The following is a 27732-nucleotide window of genomic DNA, read 5'->3' as shown; positions in this document are numbered from 1 at the left end:
TGATAGGGTGAGATGGGGAGGGGTGGGAGGAGGCTCGAGTGGAGCATAAACCCCAGCACGGACCTGTTGAGCTAAATGGCCTGTTCCTGATCTGCAAACACTATGTAATACTATGTAAAACTAGCCAACATAAAACTCAACGTTATAGGGAGGGAGGAACGTAATAAAATCACTATCACTAAAGAAGTAGTACTCGGTAAAATAATGGGACTAAAGGTGGACAAGGGTCTTAAAAGAAGTGGCTGTAGAGATAGTGGATGCATTGGTTGTAATCTACCAAAATTCCCTGGATTCTGGGAAGGTCCCAGCGGATTGGAAAACCGCAAATGTAATGCCCCTATTTAAAAAAGGAGACAGACAGAAAGCAGGAAACTATAGACCAGTTAGCCTAACATCTATCTTTGGGAAAATGCTGGAGTCCATTATTAAGGAAGCAGTAGCAGGACATTTGGAAAAGCATAATTCAATCAAATAGAGTCAGCATGAAAGGGAAATCGTGTTTGACAAATTTGCTAGCATTTTTGAAAATGTAACGAGTAAGGTGGTTAAGGGGGAACCACTGGATGTGGTGTATTTGGATTTCCAGAAGGCATTCAAGAAGGTGCCACATAAAAGGTTACTGCACAAGATAAAAGTTCACGGGGTTGGGGGTAATATATTAGCATGGATAGAGGATTGGCTAAATAACAGAAAACAGAGAGTCAGGATAAATGGGTCATTTTCCGATTGGCAACCAGTAACTAATGGGGTGCCACAGGGATCAGTGCTAGGGCCTCAACTATTTACAATCTATATTAAATACTTGGATGATGGGACCGAGTGTATTGCAGCCAAGTTTGCTGATGATACAAAGATGGGTGGGAAAGCAAATTCTGAGGAGGACACAAAAAATTTGCAAAGGGATATAGACAAGTTAAGTGAGTGGGCAAAAATTTGGCAGATGGATTGCAATGTGGGAAAATGTGAGGTTATCCACTTTGGCAGAAAAAATAGAAAAGCAAATTATAATTTAAATGGAGAAAAATTGAAATTTGCTGCAATACAGAGGAACCGGGGGGTCCTTGTGCATGAAACACAAAAAGTTAGTATGCAGGTACAGCAAGTAATCAGGAAGGCAAATGGAATATTGGCCTTTATTGCAAGGGGGATAGAGTCTAAAAGCAGAGAAGTCCTGCTACAACTGTACAGGGTATTGGTGAGGCCACACCTAGAGTACTGCATACAGTTTTGGTCTCTGTATTTAAGGAAGGATATACCCTGCATTGGAGGCTGTTCAGAGAAGGTTCACTCGGTTGATTCCGGAGATGAGGGGTTGACTTATGAAGATAGGTTGAGTAGGTTGGGCCTATACACATTGGAGTTCAGAAGAATGAGAGGTGATCTTATTGAAACATATAATGAAGGAGCTCGACAAGGTGGATGCAGAGAGGATATTTCCACTCATAGGGGAAACTAAAACCAAGGGACATAGTCTCAGAATAAGGGGCCGCCCATTTAAAACTGAGATGAGGAGGAATTTCTTCTCTCAGAGGATTGTGAATCTGCGGAATTCTCTGCCCCAGAGAGCTGTGGAGGCTAGGTCATTGAATATATTTAAGGCGGAGATAGACAGATTTTTGAGCGAAAAGGGAGCAAAGGGTTATGGGGAGCGGGCGGGGAAGTGGAGCTGAGTCCATGATCAGATCAGCCATGATCTTATTGAATGGCAGAGCAGACTCGAGGGGCCAAATGGCCTACTCCTGCTCCTACTTCTTATGTTCTTATGTTACACAAGGGGTTTATTTTGCAAAAAGAATCACTTTGGCTGATATCACTGCGGCTGACGTGTTGCACTGTTTGACTGAAGAAGTGAAGGAACCTACAATTTGAATTACTGTGATACGGATTTCTGTAAAAAAAAGATGTCTTGAACTAAAGTTTAAATATTTACATTGAGAGTATTTAACCTACAAATTGCCTTCTCCCCTAAATAAATTGTATGTAGTATTACACATAAACTGGAACACTTTACACGACAATAACACATTGAGGAGCCAGATTACATCATAAAGTACAACAGCAACATCATTTGAGCACCTCTGGGTATTGCATTCTTAAAACCCACTCCACTTGGTATTTCTTCTTACAACAGATATCATTTCAGTTTGTGAGAATTCATGTTATTCTGATTTTGGTGAGATTAATGTTTGCAAACAGCAATTGTCATTGAAGATTGTGTTAGAGACAGGCTCCCAGGGATCTGGTGATTTAAACTGAAATGCCATTACCACCATATGATTTGAATTCGAGTGATGCTGGATTTTATTCCACTGCATGTTAAAGGAAAGTAGCAGATCCCATATTTATTATACGGCAGCAATACCACAGAGGAGTTCAAGTACGGTCAGAAATTCATGGAATCGTAGGAAAATGGCAACACAGAAGGAGGCCATTCAGCCCATCGTGTCGGTGCATCTTGTAAATTATTCTGTGAATGAAGGGCCAGCATGATGATCTGGCGGAAAATGTAGCACAAAGGGAGGCATCGAAAAAGCAGATGCAGGGGGGAGTTGTAGGGCCAGTGGTTCTAGAATGCATTGGAAGTACAGGGTACAATTAATGTCTGCTCTGCAGGGATTGATTCCAGGAAGCAGAAGTTGGTGGTAGCGGCAGGGAGAGAAGAAGAGGCAAGGCCACTGAGCAATTCACATAGTCCCTGAGTGAGCTGGTGCGGAGTGAAGGTTGTAACGCGCGTATGAAGTGGCAGATGGACACCCCGAGGTGCACCAGTTCAAGTTTATACTATGATCGATGTATAATGTGTCGGCTACACCCTTGAAACTAAACACGTGCACTTATTTCTATAAAATGTTTATGGCTGGAAAAATTATAAAATGGCCACCAATCTTGCACATTTTCTTCCAAGGCCCTGTAATAAATGGGTTAGTGCCTCTGCTAAAATAGTGAAGAGAGGTGTTTTATGCGTTTATGGGATGTGGGCATCTCTGGCAAGGCCAGCATTTATTGTCCATCTGTTATGTATTGATACTTGGGGTCACTAGACACCAGGGGGCTCCACTGTCAGAGGTCATCGGGCTGTACATGCGTGTGCGCCGGCCCTGGTATATAAGAGCGAGTACCATGTCATGTGCGATACTTTGGGCGCAAATAAAGTTGAACCTGAGTGAGTTTACAGTAACAAGTCTTTCAAGTCATTATATGCATTACATCATCCCTAATTGCCCTTGAGAAGGTAGTGGTGAGCTGCCTTCTTGAACCTCTGCAGTCCGTGTGGTGAAGGTGCTCCCACAGTGCTGTTTGGGAGGGACTTCCAGGATTTTGACCCAGTATTAGAAATTAGGGTTACCTGAAACCAATACTGAGTTTAAAGTTGTTTCTTTCTGCTGGAGACAAGTAATGGGTTAATGTATAAGCTATGTTTTACCTGAGAATGCTTAGGCTTTATTTCCCTCGGAAGACTTCCTTGAGACAGTGTTTTTAATGAGTTAGATTAGAGAATGCATAATATTTTGACTTAGTCTTTAATTTGGCCAATGAATGTTTCTATGTTTCTTCCATTATTACTGATAACCAATTATAATACCAAGGTAGAATTTGGAGAACTGCTTGAGAAAATAATTAAAAGTTAATTCGTATAAAAGACATAGACTGGGAGTTAAGAGTCTCCATGACAACCGGCTGGAGTAAGACAATTCTAACAAAGGGGCTCTCTTTTAATGGCCCAAGGTTGTGCCTGAGAATGCACAAGGCAGGACCAGATAAGAGGGTTCAGATGGATGGATTGGCCTTCAAAGCTATAAACAAGAAAAGATGTGCAATGGTTGTGAAAACCCCTCTTTCAGGGTGGGTCTTCATCAGCAAGTGGAGACAAAGAACTCGAGGCCCCATTGGGTATAGAGTTTGTAGGAGAACCTCGATAGTCCAAAAGGTGTTGTCAATATCCTATTCCAGGCTCACCCCTAAAAACACAATAAAAGTAATGCCCTGATGGCTCATTCCCGCAAACGGTGGAGGGAAATACTGGGAGCTATGCTGGTCGAACGCTCTTTGAGAGCAATCCCAGGCTTTACCGAAGGAGGTTCTAGACTAGAGAAAGAGGGGCCGCAAGTCAGAGAACTGCTCACATGCGCCAGCCAGTTGACCAATCAGGACTAGGTACCAGCTACTTGACATGGTCATATGTTTTTGCTGTATAATGTGTTATATTCTAACTTAAACTCTGATTAAACACAACCCACCATTTGGTTTACAGTCGAACCTGATTATTAAAGTGAGCAGAGATAGCCTCAATGTGGCTATTTCTAACACAGCGATGATGAACAAACAACAATATATTTCCAAATCAGGATGGTATGTGACTTGGAGGGGAGCGTGGAGGTGGTAGTGTTCCCACGTGCCTGCTGTCTGTCCTTGCCCTTCTAGGTGGTAGAGGTCGCAGGTTTGGGAGGTGCTGCCGAAGAAGCCTTGGCGAGTTGCTGCAGTGCATCTTGTAGACGGTGCACACTGCAGCCACGGTGCGAGGTGGTGAAGAGAGTGAATGTTGAAGGGTAGTGGATGGGGTGCCGATCAAGCGGGCTGCTTTGTCCTGGATGGTGTCAAGCTTCTCGAGTGTTATTGGAGCTGCACTCATCGTAATAGTTTCCCACATTACAACAGTGACTACACTCCAAAAGTACTTAATTGGCTGTAAAGCGCTTTGAGAGTTCCAGTGGTGGTGAAAGGTGCTGTATAAATGTCAGTCTTTTTTTACTGTATAATATCAGGCCCTGTGTGATTACGTTTTATTTAAACAATGTGCTGCAAATTTCCATGGTTGGTTGGCCAGTTATGATATGGATTGGAGATTGAGAGGGAGATAGTGAAAAGTGAATGAAAATGAAATAAGAAGTGAAACATAATAGCCGGGGAGGAGAGGAAAAAGAAAGTGGCTTGGGAGAAGAGGGGAAAGAAAAAGAGAGAGAAAAACAGATGAAATCAGCGACAACAAGAAATCTCTGAGCGAGGATTGTTGGAGAGAGCTGTCCATAGGAAATCTCTGACAGTTCAGTAGTACCCCCATGAAAATTGTTTCAGTAATTCTGTGCTGTTAGGAATTACCAGGGTCAAATCAGTTATCTTTGCCTCCAACTGCACCCTATTTACATTCTAGTTAACGTACCAAAAGAAAACAAGGGACAATAAAAGGAAGCAACAACAATAAGGGAACATTGATACACTTTTATTCTGCAGTGAGAGGTGCAACCATGGCTCGATTATCACAATGTACACAGGTCGTCACATTTGTACTACTTTCCTTGCGATGAAATTTGGGAATATACACTCAAATGTAAATGCGGAATGCTGGTTACTGGCCTCAGACTGTACGTGTAAAGTTTATTGACCAAGAACTGCAGACATGATTGCTAACTCTTTTAATGATAAAAACATAAAAGGCAGTGCAATGGCCTACCAGAGTTTTTTTTAACTTTGCAAATGTCCTATTATCATGCAACTTTTCTGCATCATCACTGGTGCAAGAACACCTCTCAATTCACATTTGCTCATTCTGTGCTATATTTTGGGGGGCCATTGACCTAGAGGATACTACATTGATGCCAAAAATGCACTGTAAGAATAACAACACAAGAGAGAACTGGATGAAAAATAAAAACAGGAAATGCTAGAAATAGCACAAGGTCTGCCATTATCTGAAAAAAGAAGACAAAACAGCTTCCCAGTTCAAGCTCAAACCTTCCTGAGGAGAAAGTATTATTTTTAGGGGAAATTCATCACTATTTTTGGAGGGGAGGGGAGGGGGGAAATTAGCAAGAAATCCTCTCCCCACCATTATTTTAGTTGCAATACCATATGCAAATAATGCCCTGATTTTGCAATGCTATGATGTTATCGAAGCATCATCATAGGCAGTCCCTCGAAATCGAGGAAGACGTGCTTCCACTCTAAAAGTGAGTTCTCAGGTGACGGTACAGTCCAATATGGGAATTACAGTCTCTGTCACAGGTGGGACAGACAGTGGTTGAAGGAAAGGGTGGGTGGGGAGCCTCGTTTGCCACATGCTCTTTCCGCTGCCTGTGCTTGATTTCTGCACGCTCTCGGCGACAATACTCGAGGAGCTCAGCGCCCTCCCGGATGCTCTTCTTCCACTTAGGTCTTTGCCCAGGGACTCCCAGGTGTCAGTGGTGATGTTGCACTTTATCAGGGAGGCTTTGAGGGTGTCCTTGAAATGTTTCCTCTGCCCATCTGGGAATCGCTTGCCGTGTAGGAGTTCTGAGTAGAGCGCTTGCTTTGGGAGTCTTGTGTCGGGCATGTGAACAATGTGGCCCGCCCAACGGATTGTGGTCAATGTTTCAATGCTGGGGATGTTGGCCTGATCGAGAACACTGAAGTTGGTGCGTCTATCCTCCTAGGGGATTTACAGGATCTTGCAAAGGCATCATTGATGGTATTTCTCCAGTGATTTGAGGTGTCTACTGTACATAGTCCACATCTCTGAACCATATAGGAGCATGGGTACAGCCCTGTAGACCATAAGCTTGGTGCCAGATTTGAGGGCCTGGTCTTCGAATACTGTCTTCCACAGGCGACTGGAGGCAGTGTTGGACCTCGTCTTCGATGTCTGCCCTTGCTGATAGTAGGCTCCCGAGGTATGGAAAGTGGTCCACGTTGTCCAAAGCTGCGCCGTCGATTTTGATGACTGGCGGGGCAGTGCTATGTGGCGGGGTCAGGTTGGTGGAGGACCTTTGTCTTACGGATGTTTAGTGTAAGGCCCGTGCCTTCGTATGCCTCGGTGAAGATGTTGATGATGGCTTGGAGTTCAGCCTCTGAATGTGCACAGATGCAAGCGTTGTCCGCGTACTGCAGTTCGACGACAGAGGATGAGACGGTCTTGGATCTAGCCTGGAGACGGCGAAGATTGAACAGGTTCCCACTGGTTCTATCGTTTAGTTCCACTTCAGCGGGGAGCTTGTTGAACGTGAGGTGGAGCATTGCAGCAAGGAAGAACGACAAGAGGGTTGGCACGAAGATGCAGCCCTGCTTGACCCTGGTCCAAACATGGATTGGGTCTGTGGTGGATCCGTTGGTCAGGATTGCATGTCGTCGTGGAGCAGGCGGAGGATGGTGACAAACTTTTGGGGGCAGCTGAAACGGAGGAGGACACTCCATAGTCCCTCATGGTTAACAGTGTCAAAGGTCTTTGTGAGGTCAAAGAAGGCCATATACAAGGGTTGGTGCTATTCCCTGCATTTCTCTTGCAGTTGTCACGCCATGTCCGTTGTACCCTGTAGAGGACGGTATCCACACTGTGACTCCGGGAGGAGCTCCTCAGCCACAGGGAGAAGACGGTTGAGGACAATTCTAGCGATGACTTTCCCAGTAGCTGACAACAGGGAGATTCCTCTGTAGTTGCCGCAGTTGGACTTGTCCCCTTTTTTAAAGATGGTCATGATTACGGCATCTCTGAGATCTCCCAGCATGCTCTCCTCCTTCCACGTTAGAATAATTCATGCACAGGCATCTTCCACCCTTCAAAATGAAGGTCGGAACCTGGAACGTCAGGACCCTCATGGACAACTCCAACAGCGACAGACTGGAATGCCGCACCACCATATTTGCCCGGGAAATTAAATTAGATGCTTTGACATTGACATCACTGCCCTAAGCGAGACCTGGCGGTCAGGGGAAGGCTAGCTCAAAGAACAAGGTGGAGGTTACACCTTCATCTGGAAAGAAAAACCAGAAGAACCCGCCTCCATGGAGTTGGTTTTGCCATTAAGAACGAGCTGGTGGGCCGCCTCAGAGACTCCCCCTGCGGAATTAGCGAACGTCTCGTGACTCTCCGGCTCACCCTATCCCAGAACAGTTATCAGTGCGTATGCCCCAACATGTTATCAAATGCAAATCACATCACTGCGATGGCAGTTCTGTCATCGCCTCCTGATTTCCTGATTTGACTGAGCCAAAAAAAGTTTAAAATAAAAATAAATAGAAACTGCAAACGCAGGGGATAAAAACACAGCAGGTCAGTAGAGAGAAAAGAGAGGTGGTGACATTTCGGGGTGTAACTTTGATCAGAATTGTGCATTTGCAAAATAAAATCCATGCGTTTCAATAGGGACAAGAGACTGTGATCAGTTAGTTGTTTGAAACTTTTGTTTTGTTCCCCTCCCTCTTTCCTAAACCACTGACAGGCACCAACATGTATGTTTCACTTAGAGAAAAGCAAAGTTGTTTTTTAATGAGTTGATTTGGGAGTGAGAGAACGTTGAGTGAGGAGGTGGGTCTGTCAGTAATCCTCTCCTTCAGTACAAGGCAGCAGCTGTGAGAGCCAGGAGCTGGCCACACACACAGAGACACCTTCACAAACTTTCTGCTCTCTGGGCAAAAGTTGGGAGGCGCGTGCCCGCTGGTCTCGCGAGAGCGCGCGGCGCGGGCCGCCCCTGTGTCTGTCTGTCAGAGAGTCTCAGAGTGTGTGTGTGTGTCCGAGTCTCTCAGTGTGTGCAGCTGCCGGGGATGGCAATGTACCGCCTTGGGCTCCTCACGTTTCCCTTCTCCCTCACACTGCTCGGCCCGCTCCTTTTCAACTCCTCAGCCTCACAGCAGCCGCCCATCCCCACCGGTGAGCAATGTCTTTTTTATATATATATATATATAGTGCCCCCCTCCTCTCCCCAAACTCCACACAATAACCACTGGCATTGCTTTCAATCCAGGCTGGGAGGTTTGAGTCAGTTGGTAAAGTTGATCCCTCTTGGATATTTTATTTTGTAATCTGTATAAGTTAACTTTCATAGTATTGATGAGTGATAATTTCTCATTTTTATAAATTAAGTTTCATAGTATTGATTAATGATTATTGATTTTTCATTTTTATAAGTTGTAGACAATTGAAGGATGAAATAAAGTTTTATTAACTTTTGACAGTTTTATTGACTTTTTTTTCCCCCTAATGAAGTTTAAATGTTGTATTTTAGTTGTGACAGTGGTCTCCCTCCTTCCCTCCCCGACTGACTGTCCATTTGTTTAACTGGATAAACCATTTCCCTAATGTAGAAGCTTTAGTTTGCCACTACATGTTTATGTTGAGGGGGGCAGGGATCTGAATGTTGGATGGGTATACAAATGTATCCTGTATGTCCTTTCAACATGCAAATACGTTGCACCTGAAATGACTTATGTGGTTGCGTTAATTCCTTGTGGATCGTGTCAATCTGTTCTGTTCATTATCACATGTTGCTTTTACAAGACAAGAGTGTTTACTTTAGACCCAGAAACTGTCCAGGCTTATAGTTGGAAAAAAAATGATGATCTGAGCCGTCTGCATGCAAAGCAGCACGTAATTCTGCTGCTGAATGCTTTGAGTGTCTCTCAAATTTTCCAAATATTTATTTGTACACCTATTTGAAAACAATCTTAGCAGTTCTTTATGTAAGTAGAGCTAAATTTTCTGTTCCATATTTGCAAGAACAAAGTATCTTTTAAATATAGCCAGTGAATTTGTTGACTTTACTGAAGTATCTAACCCCCTCGCCAGGAAATTCCTCAGCAGAAATGCTTTTTGGGTAAATCCTTTTATTGATATTTGCATTGTATATAGACTTTCTGTGTGATATATTTCTGACCTCCAATCTTGGGATACGCGATGAGCACAAAGTGCAATTTTGTGTAGCTTTTATAATTTTCCTGATGTCCTTTTAAGCAATGCCTCGATTTTAAAATTCTCATCCTTGTTTTCAAATCCCTCCATGGCCTTGCCCTTCCCTATCTCTGTAATCTCCTCCAGCCCCACAACCCCCCCGAGATGTCTGTGCTCCTCTAATTCTGCCCTCTTGAGCATCCCTGATTGTAATCGCTCAACCATTGATGGCCGTGCCTTCTGTTGCCTAGGCCCCAGGCTCTGGCACTCCCTCCCTAAACCTCTCCGCCTCTCTACCTCTCTTTCCTCCTTTAAGACGCTCCTTAAAACCTACCTCTTTGACCAAGCTTTTGGCCACCTGCCCTAATTTCTCCTGTGGCTCGGTGTCAAATTTTTTGTTTCATAATACTTCTGTGAAGCGCCTTGGGATGTTTCACTACATTAAAGGCGCTATATAAATACAAGTTGTTAAGCAAGGAGTGCGGTGCAAATGTGATGATGTGTTCAAAGAACTACGGGTTACTTTTCATCCTCTACTCATAATATGTCATTATTGTGAGTGATTTCAACACCTCTGCGTATTTTAAGTGTAATTTTCTTTTGATTGTTACGCATTGCAGTCGCTAGTAAACGTGGCAACCAGTTTGCGCGCAGTAAGGACCCAAAATAATGTTTTTTTTTTACAGTGGTTTTGGTTGTGGGTTAAATGCTGAATAGAATGTAATAATTAAATGAAAGCTGAAGTAAAGAGAAGGGGTAAGAGAGAGGTATGGGAGCTGGTGAAGAGGAAAGGTGAAGGTGTCTGTCGGAAGGGATGGTGAGGAAAAGATAAAGATAAGAGTAGGAAGAGTGCTGTGAATGAGAAGGAGGGTCTCCCGTTTTCTCCCTCCGCACATCATTTATATAATGGCCCGGATTTTGCGGTGGTAATGACGGCAAAACTGCCAGCATTCGTTGTCATTACTCCTCTGAAACTGACAGCAACATTTGGAGTCTGCGCATGTGCAGATAAAGGTGGAAATACAGAGTTTGTGATCAGTCATTCCCTGCTCCTCCACACGTTGCTCTGTGGGACTCCCCGGAGCCGGCAATCGATTCACATCACAGTTCTCGATTGAAACGTCCCCTATTACATTGGAATATAAACCACCCCCCAAAATATCAAGCATTGTTGAAAGATGTATCATCATCATCATCATAGGCAGTCCCTCGGGATCGAGGAAGACTTGCTTCCATTCTTGGCATGAGTTCTTAGGTGGCTGTACAGTCCAATACGGGAATTACAGTCTCTGTCACAGGTGGGACAGAAAGTGGTTTGAGGAAAGGGTGGGTGGAGAGTCTGGTTTGCCGCACACTCCTTCCGCTGCCTGCGCTTGATTTCTGCATGCTCTCGGCGACGATACTCGAGGAGCTCAGCGCCTTCCCGGATGCACTTCCTCCACTTCGGGCGGTCTTTGGCCAAGGAGTCCCAGGTGTCAGTGGGGATGTCGCACTTTATCAGGGAGGCTTTGGAGTGTCCTTGGATTGTTTCCTCTGCCCACCTTTGGCTCATTTGTAGTGAAGGAGTTCCGAGTAGAGCGCTTGCTTTGGGAGTCTCGTGTCAGGCATGCAAACTGTGGCTTGCCCAGCGGAGCTGATTGAGTGTGGTCAGTGCTTCAATACTGGGATGTTGGCCTGGGCGAGGATGTTAATGTTGGTGCATCTAGGCTTTTAATGACGTATTGACTGCTGATCAATCGTTCTGGCCTAGAAAAACTATTTTATATTTGTGCAATGTCAAATATTTCTATTAATATGAAGAATTAGATGGCTTTTCATTTTTTTTAAAGTTTGTTTCAGTTTCAGTTCTGTCTTAATCCTATGTGTATGTCCCAATCTTTATTTCTGTTGCTGTAAAATTTATAAAAAGTAAATTATAATCGTTGCATTTTACTTCCTGGTTTGCTGTCTGAGAATTCTTCAGTGTGATTGGTTATTTAGCCTGCTTGATGACATCACTATTGCTAAATGCTGGAGATTTGTTTGATTTGGTGCCAGATTCAATGTCGGGAGAGCTGAATTCACGTCACAGAGATGACTGAATGTTTGTGGGCAGCTTCTTCCGAGGTCAGCGGTGAGCGGATCGCTTGGCTGATGATCGCAGATTCTGGGCCATTGAACCTTACTCTTCTATTGTCTATAGCGCTTTGTTTCTGTCTCCTAAGTACAAGTGGTATTCTCGGTCTGTTTGTTTAACCAACAAAATTCCACTAATCTGCATGGATGCCATTGCATTAAAATGTCCTATCTCTATGAAATTGTGCTTTACAAACTGTAATTTGCTATTCAGGCAAGTTGTACAAACAGGTATGCCGTGAGTTTGGACACTGCTTTCATCTTTTACAATCTAAATTTAGCCCAGAATAACGAGATGAAAATATTTCCATTGCTAATTGTAACCCAGTGCGGATAGCCTTTATCTGTTTCCTTATGGGTGTGGTTTTGCAGTGGAAATTTGTCTGTAATTTGGTAGCGAAGTATGAATTTCACTCAGATGTGGCAGTTGTCATGCTGTTGCAACAGGGAATAGGGGTAAGGTACATTATTCAGACAGTATCAAAGGAGCATTGTTATACATCTACCCTATCTTTGGGGATATTTGCTGATACCGGATAGAAAATAATATATTGAGATAAATAGAACTGTGATAACTTATGGAAACTAAATCAAAATAAGAGTAATATCTTTCAACAACTTGCATTCATAAAGCGGGTTCAGTGTAGAAAAATGCTCCAAGGCGGTCCACAGGATTGTAATTGGGAAGATAATGGATGTTGAGCCAAAGAAAGAGTGATTAGGAGGGGGATCCAAAGCTTGGCGGAAGAGGTGGGTTTTAAGGAGAGTATTAAAGCAGGAGAGGAAGATGGATGGATTTCCGAAAGTGTGGGACCTCGATAGCTGAAGACATGGCCGTCAGTGGTGGGGAATGCAAGAGAGGCTGGTGGAGGAGCAGAGAGTTTGGGGGAAGGTTGTCAGGCTGGAGAAAGTTGCAGAGAGGGAGGGACGAGGCCATGAATGCATTTAACCACAAGGATGGCAATTTTATTGTTGAGGTGTTGGGGGACTGGGAGCCAATGCAGATTGTCAAGGACACAGTGGTGGTTGAGTGGGATTTGGGCAGCTCGGTGGACCTTTTGGATAATGTCAAGAGAGGTTCGGGGTAGATGTAAGCTTACTCAAGACGGATTCAAACTTGGGATGAAGGCAAAGGAGCAGTGACGACCAATAGACAACAAGTTCAGCCTAGCATTCTACTTGAGTTATGCAGCTCTCAGTCGTTGATAGAGTTATTATTTATCATTCTGTTACTGAAATAAAACAGCAACGTGCCTAGGATTCTTGATCATGTTGTGACTGTGCCGTGATGTGTAATTTAATCCACAATCCATATTTAACACTTCAAGAACTACTGTAATAATTATGTTCTAATCTCTTACTTGTATTTAAAAACAAAACACTTCCTTTCCCAAAATACGCCATGATCAACCTAGATTCTAACCCATGTCACGATGAAACGAATAGAAATTTCTTTTTTAAAGAAAAAGATTTTAAAAATCTGAATCAGGACAAACTGGGCCATTGCTTTGGTGCTGCAGTGGTTATAGGATACAGATGTGAATTAGCCAGATATGGCTGCGCAGAAATATGGATGGGGGTGTAAGGTCAGTAAGATGACATCAGTGTAAAAGCATGAAGATAGGAAACAAATACATGTGAAAAGTAAGTCGGCAATGGGCAGAAGCAGCAGCTGTGAGCAGATTACAATCTATCAGTAGGAAGATGTGTTGCCTGTTAGACCGTGCAAAAATCCTGTAAAAACCAGTGCTTATATTTTCAGTGGATTGAAGTGGTTTTCTCAGAAGGAACTTTTGTATGGGTTAGCCAGAATGCTTTGGATGGTTGGTTGTATGAAATTTAGTTTCACTAATGCGTTCCCAAAAATGAATCCTCATTTGTTCTTTCAATCAATGGGAGCAAATGATGAATTAAGCTATATGTATTTTTTTTAATCCACAAACAAGCTGGATTTGTACACAATGCTTGAAACACCAGTTGAGATGATTATTATTAGGGGATGAATCTTACTAAAGTAAGCAAGAACAGAATTCTTAAATAACCTTGAGGTCCATATATGGTATTTAGTTGTAATTCAAGGGCTAAATGTTGTCACCCAGATATTTAAATGGCCTTTGAGTTTAGAAGCACCTCTCGTGAATGGGCAGTTGACTTTATTTTTAATTCGTTCATGAGATGTGGGCTTCGCTGGTGAGACCAGCATTTATTGCCCATCCCTAATTGCCCCTGAGAAAGTGGTTGTAAGCCCCCTTCTTGAACCGCTGCAGTCCGTGTGGTGAAAGTATTCCCACAGTGCTGTTATGGAGGGAGTTCCAGGAGTTTGACCCAGCGACGATTAAGGAACAGCGATATACTTCCAAGTCAGGATGGTGTGTGACTTGGAGGGGAACGTGGAGGTGGTGGTGTTCCCATGTGCCTACTGCCCTTGTCCTAGTTGGTAGAGGTCGTGGGTTTGGGAGGTGCTGCCGAAGAAACCTTGGCGAATTGCTGCAATGCATCTTCAATTACAAACAACCTCGAGTATAGAGGACAAGAGCGAATCGTGTGTAGATTTCTCGGGCAAGGGGAATAGCTTGGTTCTGGTTGAGTGCCAATGTGTAAAGTAGCTTCATCTCACCAAAAATATTCTCCTCAATATCTGTGGCATGTTCAATGAATATCTGGAATCACCATTTCTGGCAGTGAGGGTGTTCGAGCACCCAATGAATGTAACTACAGCAATCTTGTTTTGAGGCACCTGAAAGAATTTTACTGAAATTGCAATCTATAATATCAGATTGCATACAGGAGTGAATGGATACATTAACTGAAGAGGGGGAAAAAAAATCATTTAATTTTCCAAGAAGCTCAAACCAGTCATTACCCAACAGTGCTTGTGTGTGATTACTGGTTTTCCAACAGTGGTGGGCATTGATGTAAAGACATGGAGACGCATTCCTGATGATTTATTACTCTGGCTTCACTTACAACACCTTCAAATTGCATTTATGTAGTATTTTGCACATCTCCAGGATGTCCCAAGTTATGTAATTTGTTGGGAGAGGCAAAACAGCAGAAAATCCCAGGCCAATTAGGGAAAAAAAATCTCAGAAATTCCACTCCGAGACATGCAGGCGACTGAACCGGGAGCAGATTTATATTACAGAAACCTACCCCTTGTGTAAGGTGATCGCTCCGCCTCACCAGAAACCGGTCCAGCTCTCTCTCGCAGGAATACAGCGAATCAGATTTCACTGCTCGAGCTGGCAACCTGTTCCCAGGTCCGCTATTCTCTGGGCAAAGAAGAACCACCTAGCATCCAAGCTAGTTCTGCCCTTGTGTAACTTGTGAGCGTAACCCCTGGTCCTCCCAAACCCATCCAATTGAACTTATCGGTCCACTTAACCACAATCTAGACGCTTCATTATTTGATCAACTTCGATCACATTCCCTCCTCTCCCGCCAATCTCCGAGAAGAGAAATGTGGGAGAAGTTATTTCAGCTCTGAGTGCGAAACCTTACACTTTTTATCCTTCAGTGATGCGGCATGTAATAATATATAGAAATTTGGCACATGTCGTCAAGTGTTCAGAATGGCAAGTATAATTCTGTATTGAATCTTATATTTAATGTGTTTGGTGTTGAGTACCTCAGTCCAGGAATTACAAGTGGTGAATTTAGTTCAACAGTACTTCCCAGAATCACTGATAGTTTCACCCACATCCTAGACTCAATATTCTTCCCAATATACGCTCTCTCGCCTTTTGTTAGCTTTTTCAGATGTACAGTAATCCTTCAGTGAACATTGAGCTTGGAGATTTTGTGATTTTTTTTGTTTCTTTGCTATACTTTTTGACATTGCAAAAACTGTTTTTTGGACAATTCCAACTTTCCAATACTGTACTTACAAAGATTTCTCTCCTTGTCTCAGATACCCTGCTTTTCTTGCATTAGTACAGCATGTGAAATGTTTTGTAACAGCGTCACGTGCTCCAGAAGTTTCTTCTGTGACATCCATGAGGGAGGAATTTTAGTTCATCGAAAATAAAATGAAAGCACAGTTAGAGCCCCAACATCATTTCCACCTTAACTTTTAAGGGTTAGTTTTGATTCAATAATTTTTCTTGAAAGCAATTAATAAGTGAAATATGCTTTCATTCTGCTCGGGGCTGGATTTTCAGGTTGTTTGCGACCTGGTTTTCGCCGGGTTTTGACCCTCCGTGGTGAAAAATGGGGCGGTCAGCTGTTTTCCGCCCGGTCGCAATCCTCGGGCCTGGTTTTTGCGGCGGCGTTTGGAAGCACCGCCGGGGAGAGCTGCGCCGGGTGTACCACGGCTCGCAGTGCGACACCACTGCCTGTTTCGAGTCTCACCCGACCTGTCCGCCGCGAAACACGCCGCGCGATGACCCACCGGGGAAAACACAGCGGTGCAGCCCTGCCCGCGGTGGGGAGAGGGATAAACTGGAAAAACAGGTAAGTTCCAGTGTTTGTTCTTTTATATTTTTGCAGCGATTTGTGAGTTAAGGTGTGGGGCAATGTTTTTTTGAAATTTTCTTTTCCCTCCCAAGGCCTCTCGGACCGCTCCCGGCCCCGCGCTAACGTTGCTGAGGTTCCCGTTTTTGCAAAAATAGTTCAACGCCTCCGTCTGCACTGTGCCCTGGCGCGTGCCTAACTGACGAAAGTTGATCAATTAATCGCTAACGCTAACTGGACGGTTTCACCCTGAAAACAGCAAAGCAGAAAATCCAGACTGTAAACGGGTTATTTTGAACTGCTCATTGTCTCTAGTCGGGGTGTGCCAAGGACTGACTGTTCATTTGATACGTGCTTTTGATACGTGGCATTGCAGTCCAAACTCAAAATGAAGAACAATAAGCAAAAGCTTGCACTGCCTTTAGCTGCACTGTAGTTAAAACTCAAAGGAATAGGTTGCAACTTTAAATGCACACTTACACGCTTTTACTTGTGGGATAATATCATATCTTTATCCTCCCTATCTCTGTAACCCCCTCCTGCCCCTACACCCCTCCCTATGAGTGCATAAGGGATGGTTTTCTGGACCAATATGTCGAGGAACCAACTAGGGGAGAAGCCATCTTAGACTGGGTGTTGTGTAATGAGAGAGGATTAATTAGCAATCTCATTGTGCGAGGTCCCTTGGGGAAGAGTGACCATAATATGGTGGAATTCTGCATTAGGATGGAGAATGAAACAGTTAATTCAGAGACCATGGTCCAGAACTTAAGGAAGGGTAACTTTGAAGGTTTGAGGTGTGAATTGGCTAGGATTGATTGGCGAATGATACTTGAGGGGTTGACTGTGGATGGGCAATGCCAGACATTTAGAGACCGCATGGATGAACTACAACAATTGTACATTCCTGTCTGGCATAAAAATAAAAAAGCGAAAGTGGGTCAACCGTGGCTATCAAGGGAAATCAAGGATAGTATTAAAGCCAAGGAAGTGGCATACAAATTGGCCAGAAATAGCAGCGAACCCGGAGACTGGGAGAAATTTAGAACTCAGCAGAGGAGGACAAAGGGTTTGATTAGGGCAGGGAAAATGGAGTACGAGAAGAAGCTTGCAGGGAACATTAAGACGGATTGCAAAAGTTTCTATAGATATGTAAAGAGAAAAAGGTTAGTAAAGACAAATGTAGGTCTCCTGCAGTCAGAATCAGGGGAAGTCATAACGGGGAACAAAGAAATGGCGGACCAATTGAACAAGTACTTTGGTTCGGTATTCACTAAGGAGGACACTAACAACATTCCGGATATAAGAAGGGTCAGAGAGTCTAGTAAGGAGGAGGAACTGAGGGAAATCCTTATTAGTTGGGAAATTGTGTTGGGGAAATTGATGGGATTGAAGGCCGATAAATCTCCAGGGCCTGATGGACTGCATCCCAGAGTACTTAAGGAGGTGGCCTTGGAAATAGCGGATGCATTGACAGTCATTTTCCAACATTCCATTGACTCTGGGTCAGTTCCTATGGAGTGGAGGGTAGCCAATGTAACCCCACTTTTTAAAAAAGGAGGGAGAGAGAAAACAGGGAATTATAGACCGGTCAGCCTGACATCGGTAGTGGGTAAGATGATGGAATCAATTATTAAGGATCTCATAGCAGCGCATTTGGAAAGATAGGTCCAAGTCAGCATGGATTTGTGAAAGGGAAATCATGCTTGACAAATCTTCTGGAATTTTTTGAGGATGTTTCCAGTAGAGTGGACAAGGCAGAACCAGTTGATGTGGTATATTTGGACTTTCAGAAGGCTTTCGACAAGGTCTCACACAAGAGATTAATGTGCAAAGTTAAAGCACATGGGATTTGGGGTAGTGTGCTGACATGGATTGAGAAATGGTTGTCAGACAGGAAGCAAAGAGTCGGAGTAAATGGGTACTTTTCAGAATGGCAGGCGGTGAGTAGTGGGGTACCGCAAGGTTCTGTGCTGGGGCCCCAGCTGTTTACACTGTATATTAATGATTTAGACGAGGGGATTAAATGTAGTATCTCCAAATTTGCGGATGACACTAAGTTAGGTGGCAGTGTGAGCTGCGAGGAGGATGCTATGAGGCTGCAGAGCGACTTGGATAGGTTAGGTGAGTGGGCAAATGCATGGCAGATGAAGTATAATGTGGATAAATGTGAGATTGTCCACTTTGGTGGTAAAAACAGAGAGACAAACTATTATCTGAATGGTGACAGATTAGGAAAAGGGGAGGTGCAATGAGACCTGGCTATCATGGTACATCAGTCATTGAAGGCTGGCATGCAGGTACAGCAGGCGGTTAAGAAAGCAAATGGCATGTTGGCCTTCATAGCGAGGGGATTTGAGTACAGGGGCAGGGAGGTGTTGCTACAGTTGTACAGGGCCTTGGTGAGGCCACACCTGGAGTATTGTGTACAGTTTTGGTCTCCTAACCTGAGGAAGGACATTCTTGTTATTGAAGGAGTGCAGCGAAGGTTCACCAGACTGATTCCCGGGATGGCGGGACTGACCTATCAAGAAAGACTAAATCAACTGGGCTTGTATTCACTGGAGTTCAGAAGAATGAGAGGGGACCTTATAGAAACGTTTAAAATTCTGATGGGTTTAGACAGGTTAGATGCAGGAAGAATGTTCACAATGTTGGGGAAGTCCAGAACCAGGGATCATAGTCTAAGGATAAGGGGTAAGCCATTTAGGACCGAGATGAGGAGAAACTTCTTCACCCAGAGAGTGGTGAACCTGTGGAATTCTCTACCACAGAAACTTGTTGAAGCCAATTCACTAAATATATTCAAAAAGGAGTTGGATGTCGTCCTTACTACTCGGGAGATCAAGGGGTATGGCAAGAAAGCAGGAATGGGGTACTGAAGTTGCATGTTCAGCCATGAACTCATTGAATGGCGGTGCAGGCTAGAAGGGCCGAATGGCCTACTCTTGCACCTATTTTCTATGTTTCTATCTCTGCAATCCCCTCCAGCCCCACAACCCCCTGAGATGTCTGTGCTCCTCTAATTCTGCCCTCTTGAGCATCCCTGATTATAATCGCTCCACCATTGGAGGCCGTGCCTTCTGCCCAGGCCCCAAGCTCTGGAACTCCCTCCCTAATCCTCTCTGCATCTCTACCTCTTGGTCCTCTTTTAAGACACTCCTTAAAACCTACCTCTTGGACCAAACTTTTGGTCATCTGCCCTAATTTCTCCTTGTATGTCTTGGTGTCAAATGTTTTGTCTTATAATATTCCTGTGAAGTGCCTTTGGACGGTTTACTACATTTAAATGTGTTATATAAATTCAAGTTGTTGTATATTAATCATAGCACTGACCATAATTTAGTCACAACTTTGCACATGTTTTGGGGGATGTCTTGTGGATAAAATGATATTTGGCAGGTCATCATAATATAAAGCTATGGAGTCCATTGTTAGCGATCTTTATATTTGATTTCCAATTTTTTTAATGCACCATCTTTGTTGCCGGTTCCTATTTTGCTATTTTCAGTCGTACTTTTTGTTTGCTATTTTCCTCCTACCTAACTTGCAGCCTTTGGAAAAGTGCTTTTAAAATAAATGAAGGGCAGGTCAGTTGTGAAAATTGAGTTAGCTGTCAGAATGTTTGTGCTGAACAGTCAAATTTAACATTACATTTTCATTTCTTTGCTTCTTAACATTCATATTTCAATATCTGTGGTTCGTGAGACAACTGTTGTCACTGGCATTATGATCCACTCACTGGTTCTGAACAGTGCAAGGTCCTTTGCCTGCCAGTGTCCTTTTTTAAGATGCATCGTAGAATCATATAGCACAGAAGGAGGCCATTTGGCCCATCATGCCTGTGCCGGCTCTTTGAAGAACGATCCAATTCACCCCAATCCCATGTTCGTTCCCCATAACCCGGCAAATGTTTCCTTTTCAAGTTTATAGCTAATTCCCTTTAGCAAGTTACTATTGAATCTGCTCCCCCCACTCTTTCAGGCAGTGCGTTCCCGATCACAACTTGCTGCGTCAAAGAAAATTCTCTTCATCTTACCTCTGGTTCTTTTGCCAATTGCCTTAAATCTGTGTCCTCTGGTTACTGACTTTTCTTCCACTGGAACCCTTCACGATTTTGAACACCTCGATTAAATCTCCCCTTAACCTTCTCTGCTGTAAGGAGAATTACCTGTATAGGTAAACTGAAGTGTTTTGGGATACCCAGAGGGCATGCAAAGCGCTTATATAAAACAGCAATTACTTTTCATTTCTTCGGTTTCTTTATTTTGTGATTAGGGTCAAAGATATGTCACATTTTTGAAAGCATTACATTGAACACCACTCCTCAATGGGAAAGTGTTAACTTTCATACCAAGATGTGAAATTGCTCACCTTAGTTCTACACAAACTCTTACTTCATGTGGGTCCGACTTGTAGCACCTGAGCCACGGCCAGGGAAGCCCAGGCAACTCGCTGCTGTCTGTGATTTATATCTCTTCTGCTGGTTTGTCCTGTTTGAATTTTGTGGCCCTGGAGGTTTGGAATGGGTTATTCATTGCAATATTGCGTAATTGGCAACTAAATTCCTAAATTAGTACATCATGCTGTGTTCGTATCAGCAACTTGAAACATAGACAAATTAAGGGGAACATGGATTGAAACTTTGTTTGTGGTTCCCGAGACTCCATGGTGCACACCCTGTGGCCCTTGAAGGCAGAAGCTTGTCACCTGTGCAGTACTTCACCAGTGTCGGCACATGCTGCAGCTGCCTGTGTCATCTTACAAGTTTGGTTAACCTGGTCTTTGTATGACAGGGGAAAAAAGGAATGAGTTTCTAGCAACTGGTGATGAGAAATAAACTTTTAAAAGAAGAATTAACTGCTTGCATATATTATTACATCTGCGTACAGAAAATCAAGATTCAGAATGCGTTCGCCCCCCCACACCACCACCATTCAGTGTGATGTTATTGAGGACATGTTTTTGTTGTATGTTCTGTACCTATTGTTAGAATGTATCACCACCTTTCCTCCAATACTGCAACGACTTTTACTGTGGGTGTGATCCCATGCTGTAAATGTGTAACTCTGGACAAAGCAACTGGCTCTACAGTGGTCCACATGTAGAGCCAGTAACACGGCTTCAACTCAGCAGAAGATGAGATTTGAACAAGTGCCAGAATTCAAGTTTTTTTTTACAGCTAATATTAGTGACTGCAAAATGGATTAGTGCAATAATAAGCTGCGCTGAGAAAGAAAAACACGTTTATTTACGGTCACTAAACTTAAAAACTTGTCTTGGAAGAGAAGAAGTGTTTGTGGAACAGTAGTGACCCATCACGTTATTGATTGTCTGTCCTGACAACCTCTCAGTGCTTTTATTAAACCCGTTTGCTTTCATCATCTCAGCACCGAAATATCCTGACTCTCCTCGATTGCTCCTAGACAACAAGCCAAAGCTTAACCTGCTTCCTGACCTCTCTCAAACACTCCCTTTACACTAGTGACAAGATACAAAGACCATCTAGCTTTAAAATCTTTCTTCATGCAGTTAAAATGCACTTTAAAAAATGACACACTATTCCTTCTTGGAGGTTTAAAGTAATTTGAAATATGTTGTACCTGCTGATTTTTAATTTTAGTAACAGCAAAAGTTTTATTTAAAAGCAAATGAGAGCTGAAAATGCGATAGCAGGTTTGGCAATGGCCGAAAGACAGAACCTTTGATGAAGGGTTCCACCCTGTCAATCAAATTTCAATTGACCCAGCATTCTCACTCTTGGGGAGCAAGTTCCATATTCCCACTACTTTTTGTGTGGAGAAGTGCTTTCTGATTTCACTCCTAAATGGTCGAGCACTAATTTTAATGTTTATGCACTAAGTTTATGCCTTCCTGTTTGGATTTCTCCGCCAGAGGAAATAGTTTCTCTGAATCTAACGTATTGACTCCTTTAAACACATCCATTAGATCAGCCCTCAACCTTCTAAACTCCGTATTCCAATTTGTCTTACTCCGATCCGAGGTGGATGACCTCACATTTCCTCACTTTGAATTCCATCTGTTGTAGTTTTGCCCACTCACTTAGTCTGTCTATGTTCTTTTGTAACTTCCTGTTCCCGTCAACACAACTTACTGTTGCCTCCTAACTGAGTGTCATCTGCAAACTTGGATATCCAATCTCGGGGCCCAAGTTCGCGCCACAAAGTGCGCCTAAAAAAAACTTAGATTCTCCGGCTCCCTGCTGGTCTTCTGGAGCCGGGCGCGGCGCAGCATGAGCTGTGGGGGGCGGAGCTAGGTCCCTGCACTGAAAACAGTGCCGGGACCTCTGCACATGCAGCAGCTCCAGGCGCCCAAAACTGTGTGGGAGGGGCCCGAAGCATGCAGCCCCTAGCCTTGGCCGAATATCTCATTGGGGCTGCGTGCATAAGGCTGCCTCCCACACCCAGCTCCTGCTTCCTCCCGACCCGACTCGACTCCCGCTCCCCCGCCCGCACCCGACACCGACCCAACTCCCAACTCCCGCCTCCCCCCCCCCCCCCCCCCCGGACCCCGACCTGACTCCCGCTTTCTCTCTCCCCCCCCCCCCCCCCCCCCCCCCTCCCCACACCCGGACCAGACCTGACCCCCCAGACTGGACCCGACCCGCGCTCCCCGCCCCCCCCACCCAACCTGACCTCCCTCTCCTTCCCCCCCTCCCCCCGAACCGAACTGACCTCCCTCCCACCACCGACCCGACCCGCGCTCCTGACCACCCGGACCCAACCTGACCTCCCTCCCCCCGCCCCCGACACGAACCAACCCAACCCGACCCACGCTCCTTCCCTCCCCGAACCAACCCGACTTTCCCCCCCCCCCCCCCCCCCCCCCCCGACCTGACCCGACCCAGACCCGCGCTCCCAACCCCGACCCGACCCAACGCCACCTACCTGTAAATCTGGTGCTGGGGACAGGCCCTGCCCAAAGTCTTGGGCCTGGCCAGTTTAGCCTCCCTCCCCCTACCCCCTTCTCCTTTCCCCCTACCCCCTTCTCCTTTCCCCCCACCCCCTTCTCCTTTCCCCCTACCCCCTTCTCCTTTCCCCCCACCCCCTTCTCCTTTCCCCCCACCCCCTTCTCCTTTCCCCCCACCCCCTTCTCCTTTCCCCCCACCCCCTTCTCCTTTCCCCCCACCCCCTTCTCCTTTCCCCCCACCCCCTTCTCCTTTCCCCCCACCCCCTTCTCCTTTCCCCCCACCCCCTTCTCCTTTCCCCCCACCCCCTTCTCCTTTCCCCCCACCCCCTTCTCCTTTCCCCCCACCCCCTTCTCCTTTCCCCCCACCCCCTTCTCCTTTCCCCCCACCCCCTTCTCCTTTCCCCCCACCCCCTTCTCCTTTCCCCCCACCCCCTTCTCCTTTCCCCCCACCCCCTTCTCCTTTCCCCCCCCCCCCTTCTCCTTTCCCCCCACCCCCTTCTCCTTTCCCCCCACCCCCTTCTCCTTTCCCCCCACCCCCTTCTCCTTTCCCCCCACCACCTTCTCCTTTCCCCCCACCCCCTTCTCCTTTCCCCCCACCCCCTTCTCCTTTCCCCCCACCCCCTTCTCCTTTCCCCCCCACCCCCTTCTCCTTTCCCCCCACCCCCTTCTCCTTTCCCCCCACCCCCTTCTCCTTTCCCCCCACCCCCTTCTCCTTTCCCCCCACCCCCTTCTCCTTTCCCCCCACCCCCTTCTCCTTTCCCCCCACCCCCTTCTCCTTTCCCCCCACCCCCTTCTCCTTTCCCCCCACCCCCTTCTCCTTTCCCCCCACCCCCTTCTCCTTTCCCCCCACCCCCTTCTCCTTTCCCCCCACCCCCTTCTCCTTTCCCCCCACCCCCTTCTCCTTTCCCCCCACCCCCTTCTCCTTTCCCCCCACCCCCTTCTCCTTTCCCCCCACCCCCTTCTCCTTTCCCCCCACCCCCTTCTCCTTTCCCCCCACCCCCTTCTCCTTTCCCCCCACCCCCTTCTCCTTTCCCCCCACCCCCTTCTCCTTTCCCCCCACCCCCTTCTCCTTTCCCCCCACCCCCTTCTCCTTTCCCCCCACCCCCTTCTCCTTTCCCCCCACCCCCTTCTCCTTTCCCCCCACCCCCTTCTCCTTTCCCCCCACCCCCTTCTCCTTTCCCCCCACCCCCTTCTCCTTTCCCCCCACCCCCTTCTCCTTTCCCCCCACCCCCTTCTCCTTTCCCCCCACCCCCTTCTCCTTTCCCCCCACCCCCTTCTCCTTTCCCCCCACCCCCTTCTCCTTTCCCCCCACCCCCTTCTCCTTTCCCCCCACCCCCTTCTCCTTTCCCCCCACCCCCTTCTCCTTTCGTTGATTTATTGATGTTTTTATCATTTATTATTGATGATGGCTCTTTATTTGTAAAACTGAAGTGTTTAATGTTTGTAAACTTCCCTTTAAACCTCCCCCCCCCCCCATTCCCTACGCCTGATTTGTAACCTACGCCTGATTTTCTAAAGTGTAGACAAGGTTTTTTCGAGCGTACAAAAATCTTCACTTACTCCATTCTAAGTTAGTTTGGAGTAAGTTTTCACTGCCGAAACTTTGAAAACAGGCGTAAGTGGCCGGACATGTCCCCTTTTGAAAAATAAATTCTGTTCCAAAGTGAAACTGTTCTAACTGACTAGAACTGGAGCATACTAAATGCCGAGAATTTGAATTTCTAAGATACTCCTTCCTACACCAGTTGTTCCAAAAAATCAGGAGCAACTGAGGCCGAAACTTGGGCCCTCAGTGCCTTCATCGATGTCATTAATATGTAGAGTGAAAAGCTGAGGCCCCAGTACAGATCCTTGGGGAACACCACTTGTCACATCCCACCAATCGGAGAAGGAACCCTTTATCCTTACTTTCTGTCTCCCACCTCCTAACCAATGACTGACCCCGGCACAAGGCTACCACCAATTCTGTACGCACTCATTTTTGCTAATAATCTCTTGTGCGGAACTTTATCAAATGCCTTCTGGTAGTCTGTATAGACAACATCCATAGACACTCTCTTCTATCGACCATGCTAGTCACCTCAAAAAAAAAAGAAAAAAAATTCATCCTGTTTAGTCAGACCCTTTGCAAATCCATGCTGACTCTCTTTAATGAGCTGATACTTGTTCAAGTGCTCAGTCACTCTAATAGATTAAAATATAAGCCCTGAAATTGCAGTTGGCAGCATCGCTAAGGAGTAAATGCTGACCTCTGAATGAAATCCACACTTAGCTGATGCCAGGCCCAAATGATGCAGAGTTTCTCACAGTGGGATCCCAGGGGCACACTGTTGTGTGTTTTCGGACGTGGGGCGGTGCTCCTTTCACTAGCCAATCAGGAAACAGAAATCTCTGATGCCCGACATCAATCAAATTTTAAATTAAACGGCGTGAATATTTATTTGGCAAGTACTGTACTTGGCCAATGGAATCTTGGCCTTTATTGCAAAGGGGATGGAGTATAAAAGCCGGGAAGTCTTGCTTACAGCTATATAAGGTATTGGTGAGGCCACACCTGGAACACTGCGTGCAGTTTTGGTTTCCATATTTACGAAAGGACATACTTGCTTTGGAGGCAGTTCAGAGAAGGTTCAGTCGGTTGATTCCGGAGATGAGGAGGTTGACTTATGAGGAAAGATTGAGTAGATTGGGCCTCTACTCATTGGAATTCAAAAGAATGAGAGGCGATCTTATCGAAACGTATAAGATTATGAGAGGGCTTGACAAGGTGGATGCAGAGAGGATGTTTCCATTGATGGGGGAGACTAGAACTAGAGGGCATGATCGTAGTTTTAAATGGGTGGCCCCTTATTCTGAGATGAAGAGAAATTTCTTCTCTGAGGGTTGTAAATCTGCAGAATTCGCTGCCTCAGAGAGCTGTGGAAGCTGGGATATTGAATAAATTTGACATAAATAGACAGTTTCGTAAACGATAAGGGAATAAAGGGTTATGAGGAGCGGGCGGATGAGTCCATGATCGGATCAGCCATGATCTTATTGAATGGCGGAGCAGGCTCGAGGGGCCGTATGGCCTATTCCTGCTCCTATTTCCTGCGTTCTTATGTTAAAAAGCACAGGGAATGTTTGGAGTAAGTAGTTATTTTCTGGATGACTCTGCAAGATTTAAAAAAAAAAGATTAAAACTATCTCATCCCTCAAACCAAGCCTTTATAGCTAACTGGTCGGTTGATACACGATGTTTTTATGTGTTCGTTTTAAATTATTTACACAATTTTCTCATTTCCCCCCCCCCGCCCCCAACGCGATGTGAACAGCCTGTTTGCACCAGATGTAAAATTTTCCAGTGTACTTGATGAGAACTTGGGCCATTAGCCCAACTCTGCACCAGCACATCATTTCAAACAGTGGCGCTGGATGATCTGTCCAGTCAGAGCTTTACAGATCGCAAGTTCGGGATTTAGCGCGTGCGGAAAATACCGACCACATATTCTGCCCCAACAATTTTTTACATTTTAACAACTGTAGCATTTATTGCAGCGTAAATTCCTTCCAGTGGCAGAAGTTCAGATGGCTGCCTCAAGAATGTTGCCTGATAATTCTCCTTTAATCCTGAATCTGAGAGAGGCCTTATTTGACACTAGTCACTGTGCTGCTTAACGAAGCTGTAAATATTCCATGAATCAAGTGTTTGACTTTTCTTGGCTACATTTCTATAATGTAATTTGGCAGTGGTTAGTCACATCTGTTTGTGCTGCTGATTTTAAGTAGTGTGTTGGCCAACACATTGTCCCAAGGAGATGGCTCTGAGCCACTATTTTATTCCTCCGTAACCATATACATTTTCTTTCTGTCTCAATAAAATCCAGCTTTCAGATTTTCCAAATCCTTTCAAATCTCTTGAGCAACCAGTGTGGCAGTAGTGAGCTTCAGTGGGAGCAAGTTGGGGAAAATGGAATCCCTGTGAAGTGCAGTTTTTATTTTGGTAATGGGACATGATGGGCTGAATGGCCTCCATCTGTGCTGAAAATGTCTGATATGGGAATGGCTGGATAATTAATTTGCAATTACAACCACAATTTAAAACTCATTGGGAGAGATTGATTTGTCAACTACAGTATTATCATCCGTTCTGTTTTAAAATAAAGGTTCAAATGTGAAACAATGGAAGCAAATCCAGGGATGAGGTTACTGCTGTGGAATCACTACATGTGCATATAATGTGTGTATAACACTGAAGCGTTAGTCAGTTTTGTTCTCTTCCCACAGTAGAAACCCACCTTTTGCCATGGTGGATCATTCAATGAAGTGCAGGTGTGTGGGCATCTGTTTGGGATAGGTCACGCACAGCAGTGATCCTGAATAGCCCGCGAAGGCTCTTGCATGAATAGTAGTCACTTGGAGAAAGTCCCAGGGAGGGGATAGTGCCTGTGAAATAGTAACTCAATTAAGAGCTGAGGCTTTCAGGGGAAGGAGTAAACTGAGCAGGTAGCTCTTTGTTACTGGAAAATTGGATGCGAGTTTGTCTGTAATCATTGTTGATGACTTTAATCAAGATTTTAAAGTGGAACCCGTTCACTGAAAGATGCCACTGTTTTAGAAGT

General features: G+C 45.1%; 1 protein-coding gene across 2 annotated transcripts in view; it reads left to right on the top strand.

Annotated features, from left to right (window-relative positions):
- Nucleotides 1-8460: 8460 nt before the first annotated feature.
- Nucleotides 8461-27732, top strand: part of plod2 (procollagen-lysine, 2-oxoglutarate 5-dioxygenase 2) — a 181640-nt gene continuing 162368 nt past the window's right edge. For both annotated transcript variants that reach the window (XM_070883673.1, XM_070883672.1), the window contains exon 1: nt 8461-8617. In XM_070883673.1, the coding sequence (XP_070739774.1) occupies nt 8512-8617 (106 nt within the window). In that variant the 5' untranslated portion in view covers nt 8461-8511. The remainder of the gene's footprint in view (nt 8618-27732) is intronic.

The sequence above is a fragment of the Pristiophorus japonicus genome, chromosome 6, assembly GCF_044704955.1.
Source record: "Pristiophorus japonicus isolate sPriJap1 chromosome 6, sPriJap1.hap1, whole genome shotgun sequence".
Taxonomy (NCBI): domain Eukaryota; kingdom Metazoa; phylum Chordata; class Chondrichthyes; family Pristiophoridae; genus Pristiophorus; species Pristiophorus japonicus.
This window is presented reverse-complemented; position numbering and strand designations above follow the sequence as displayed.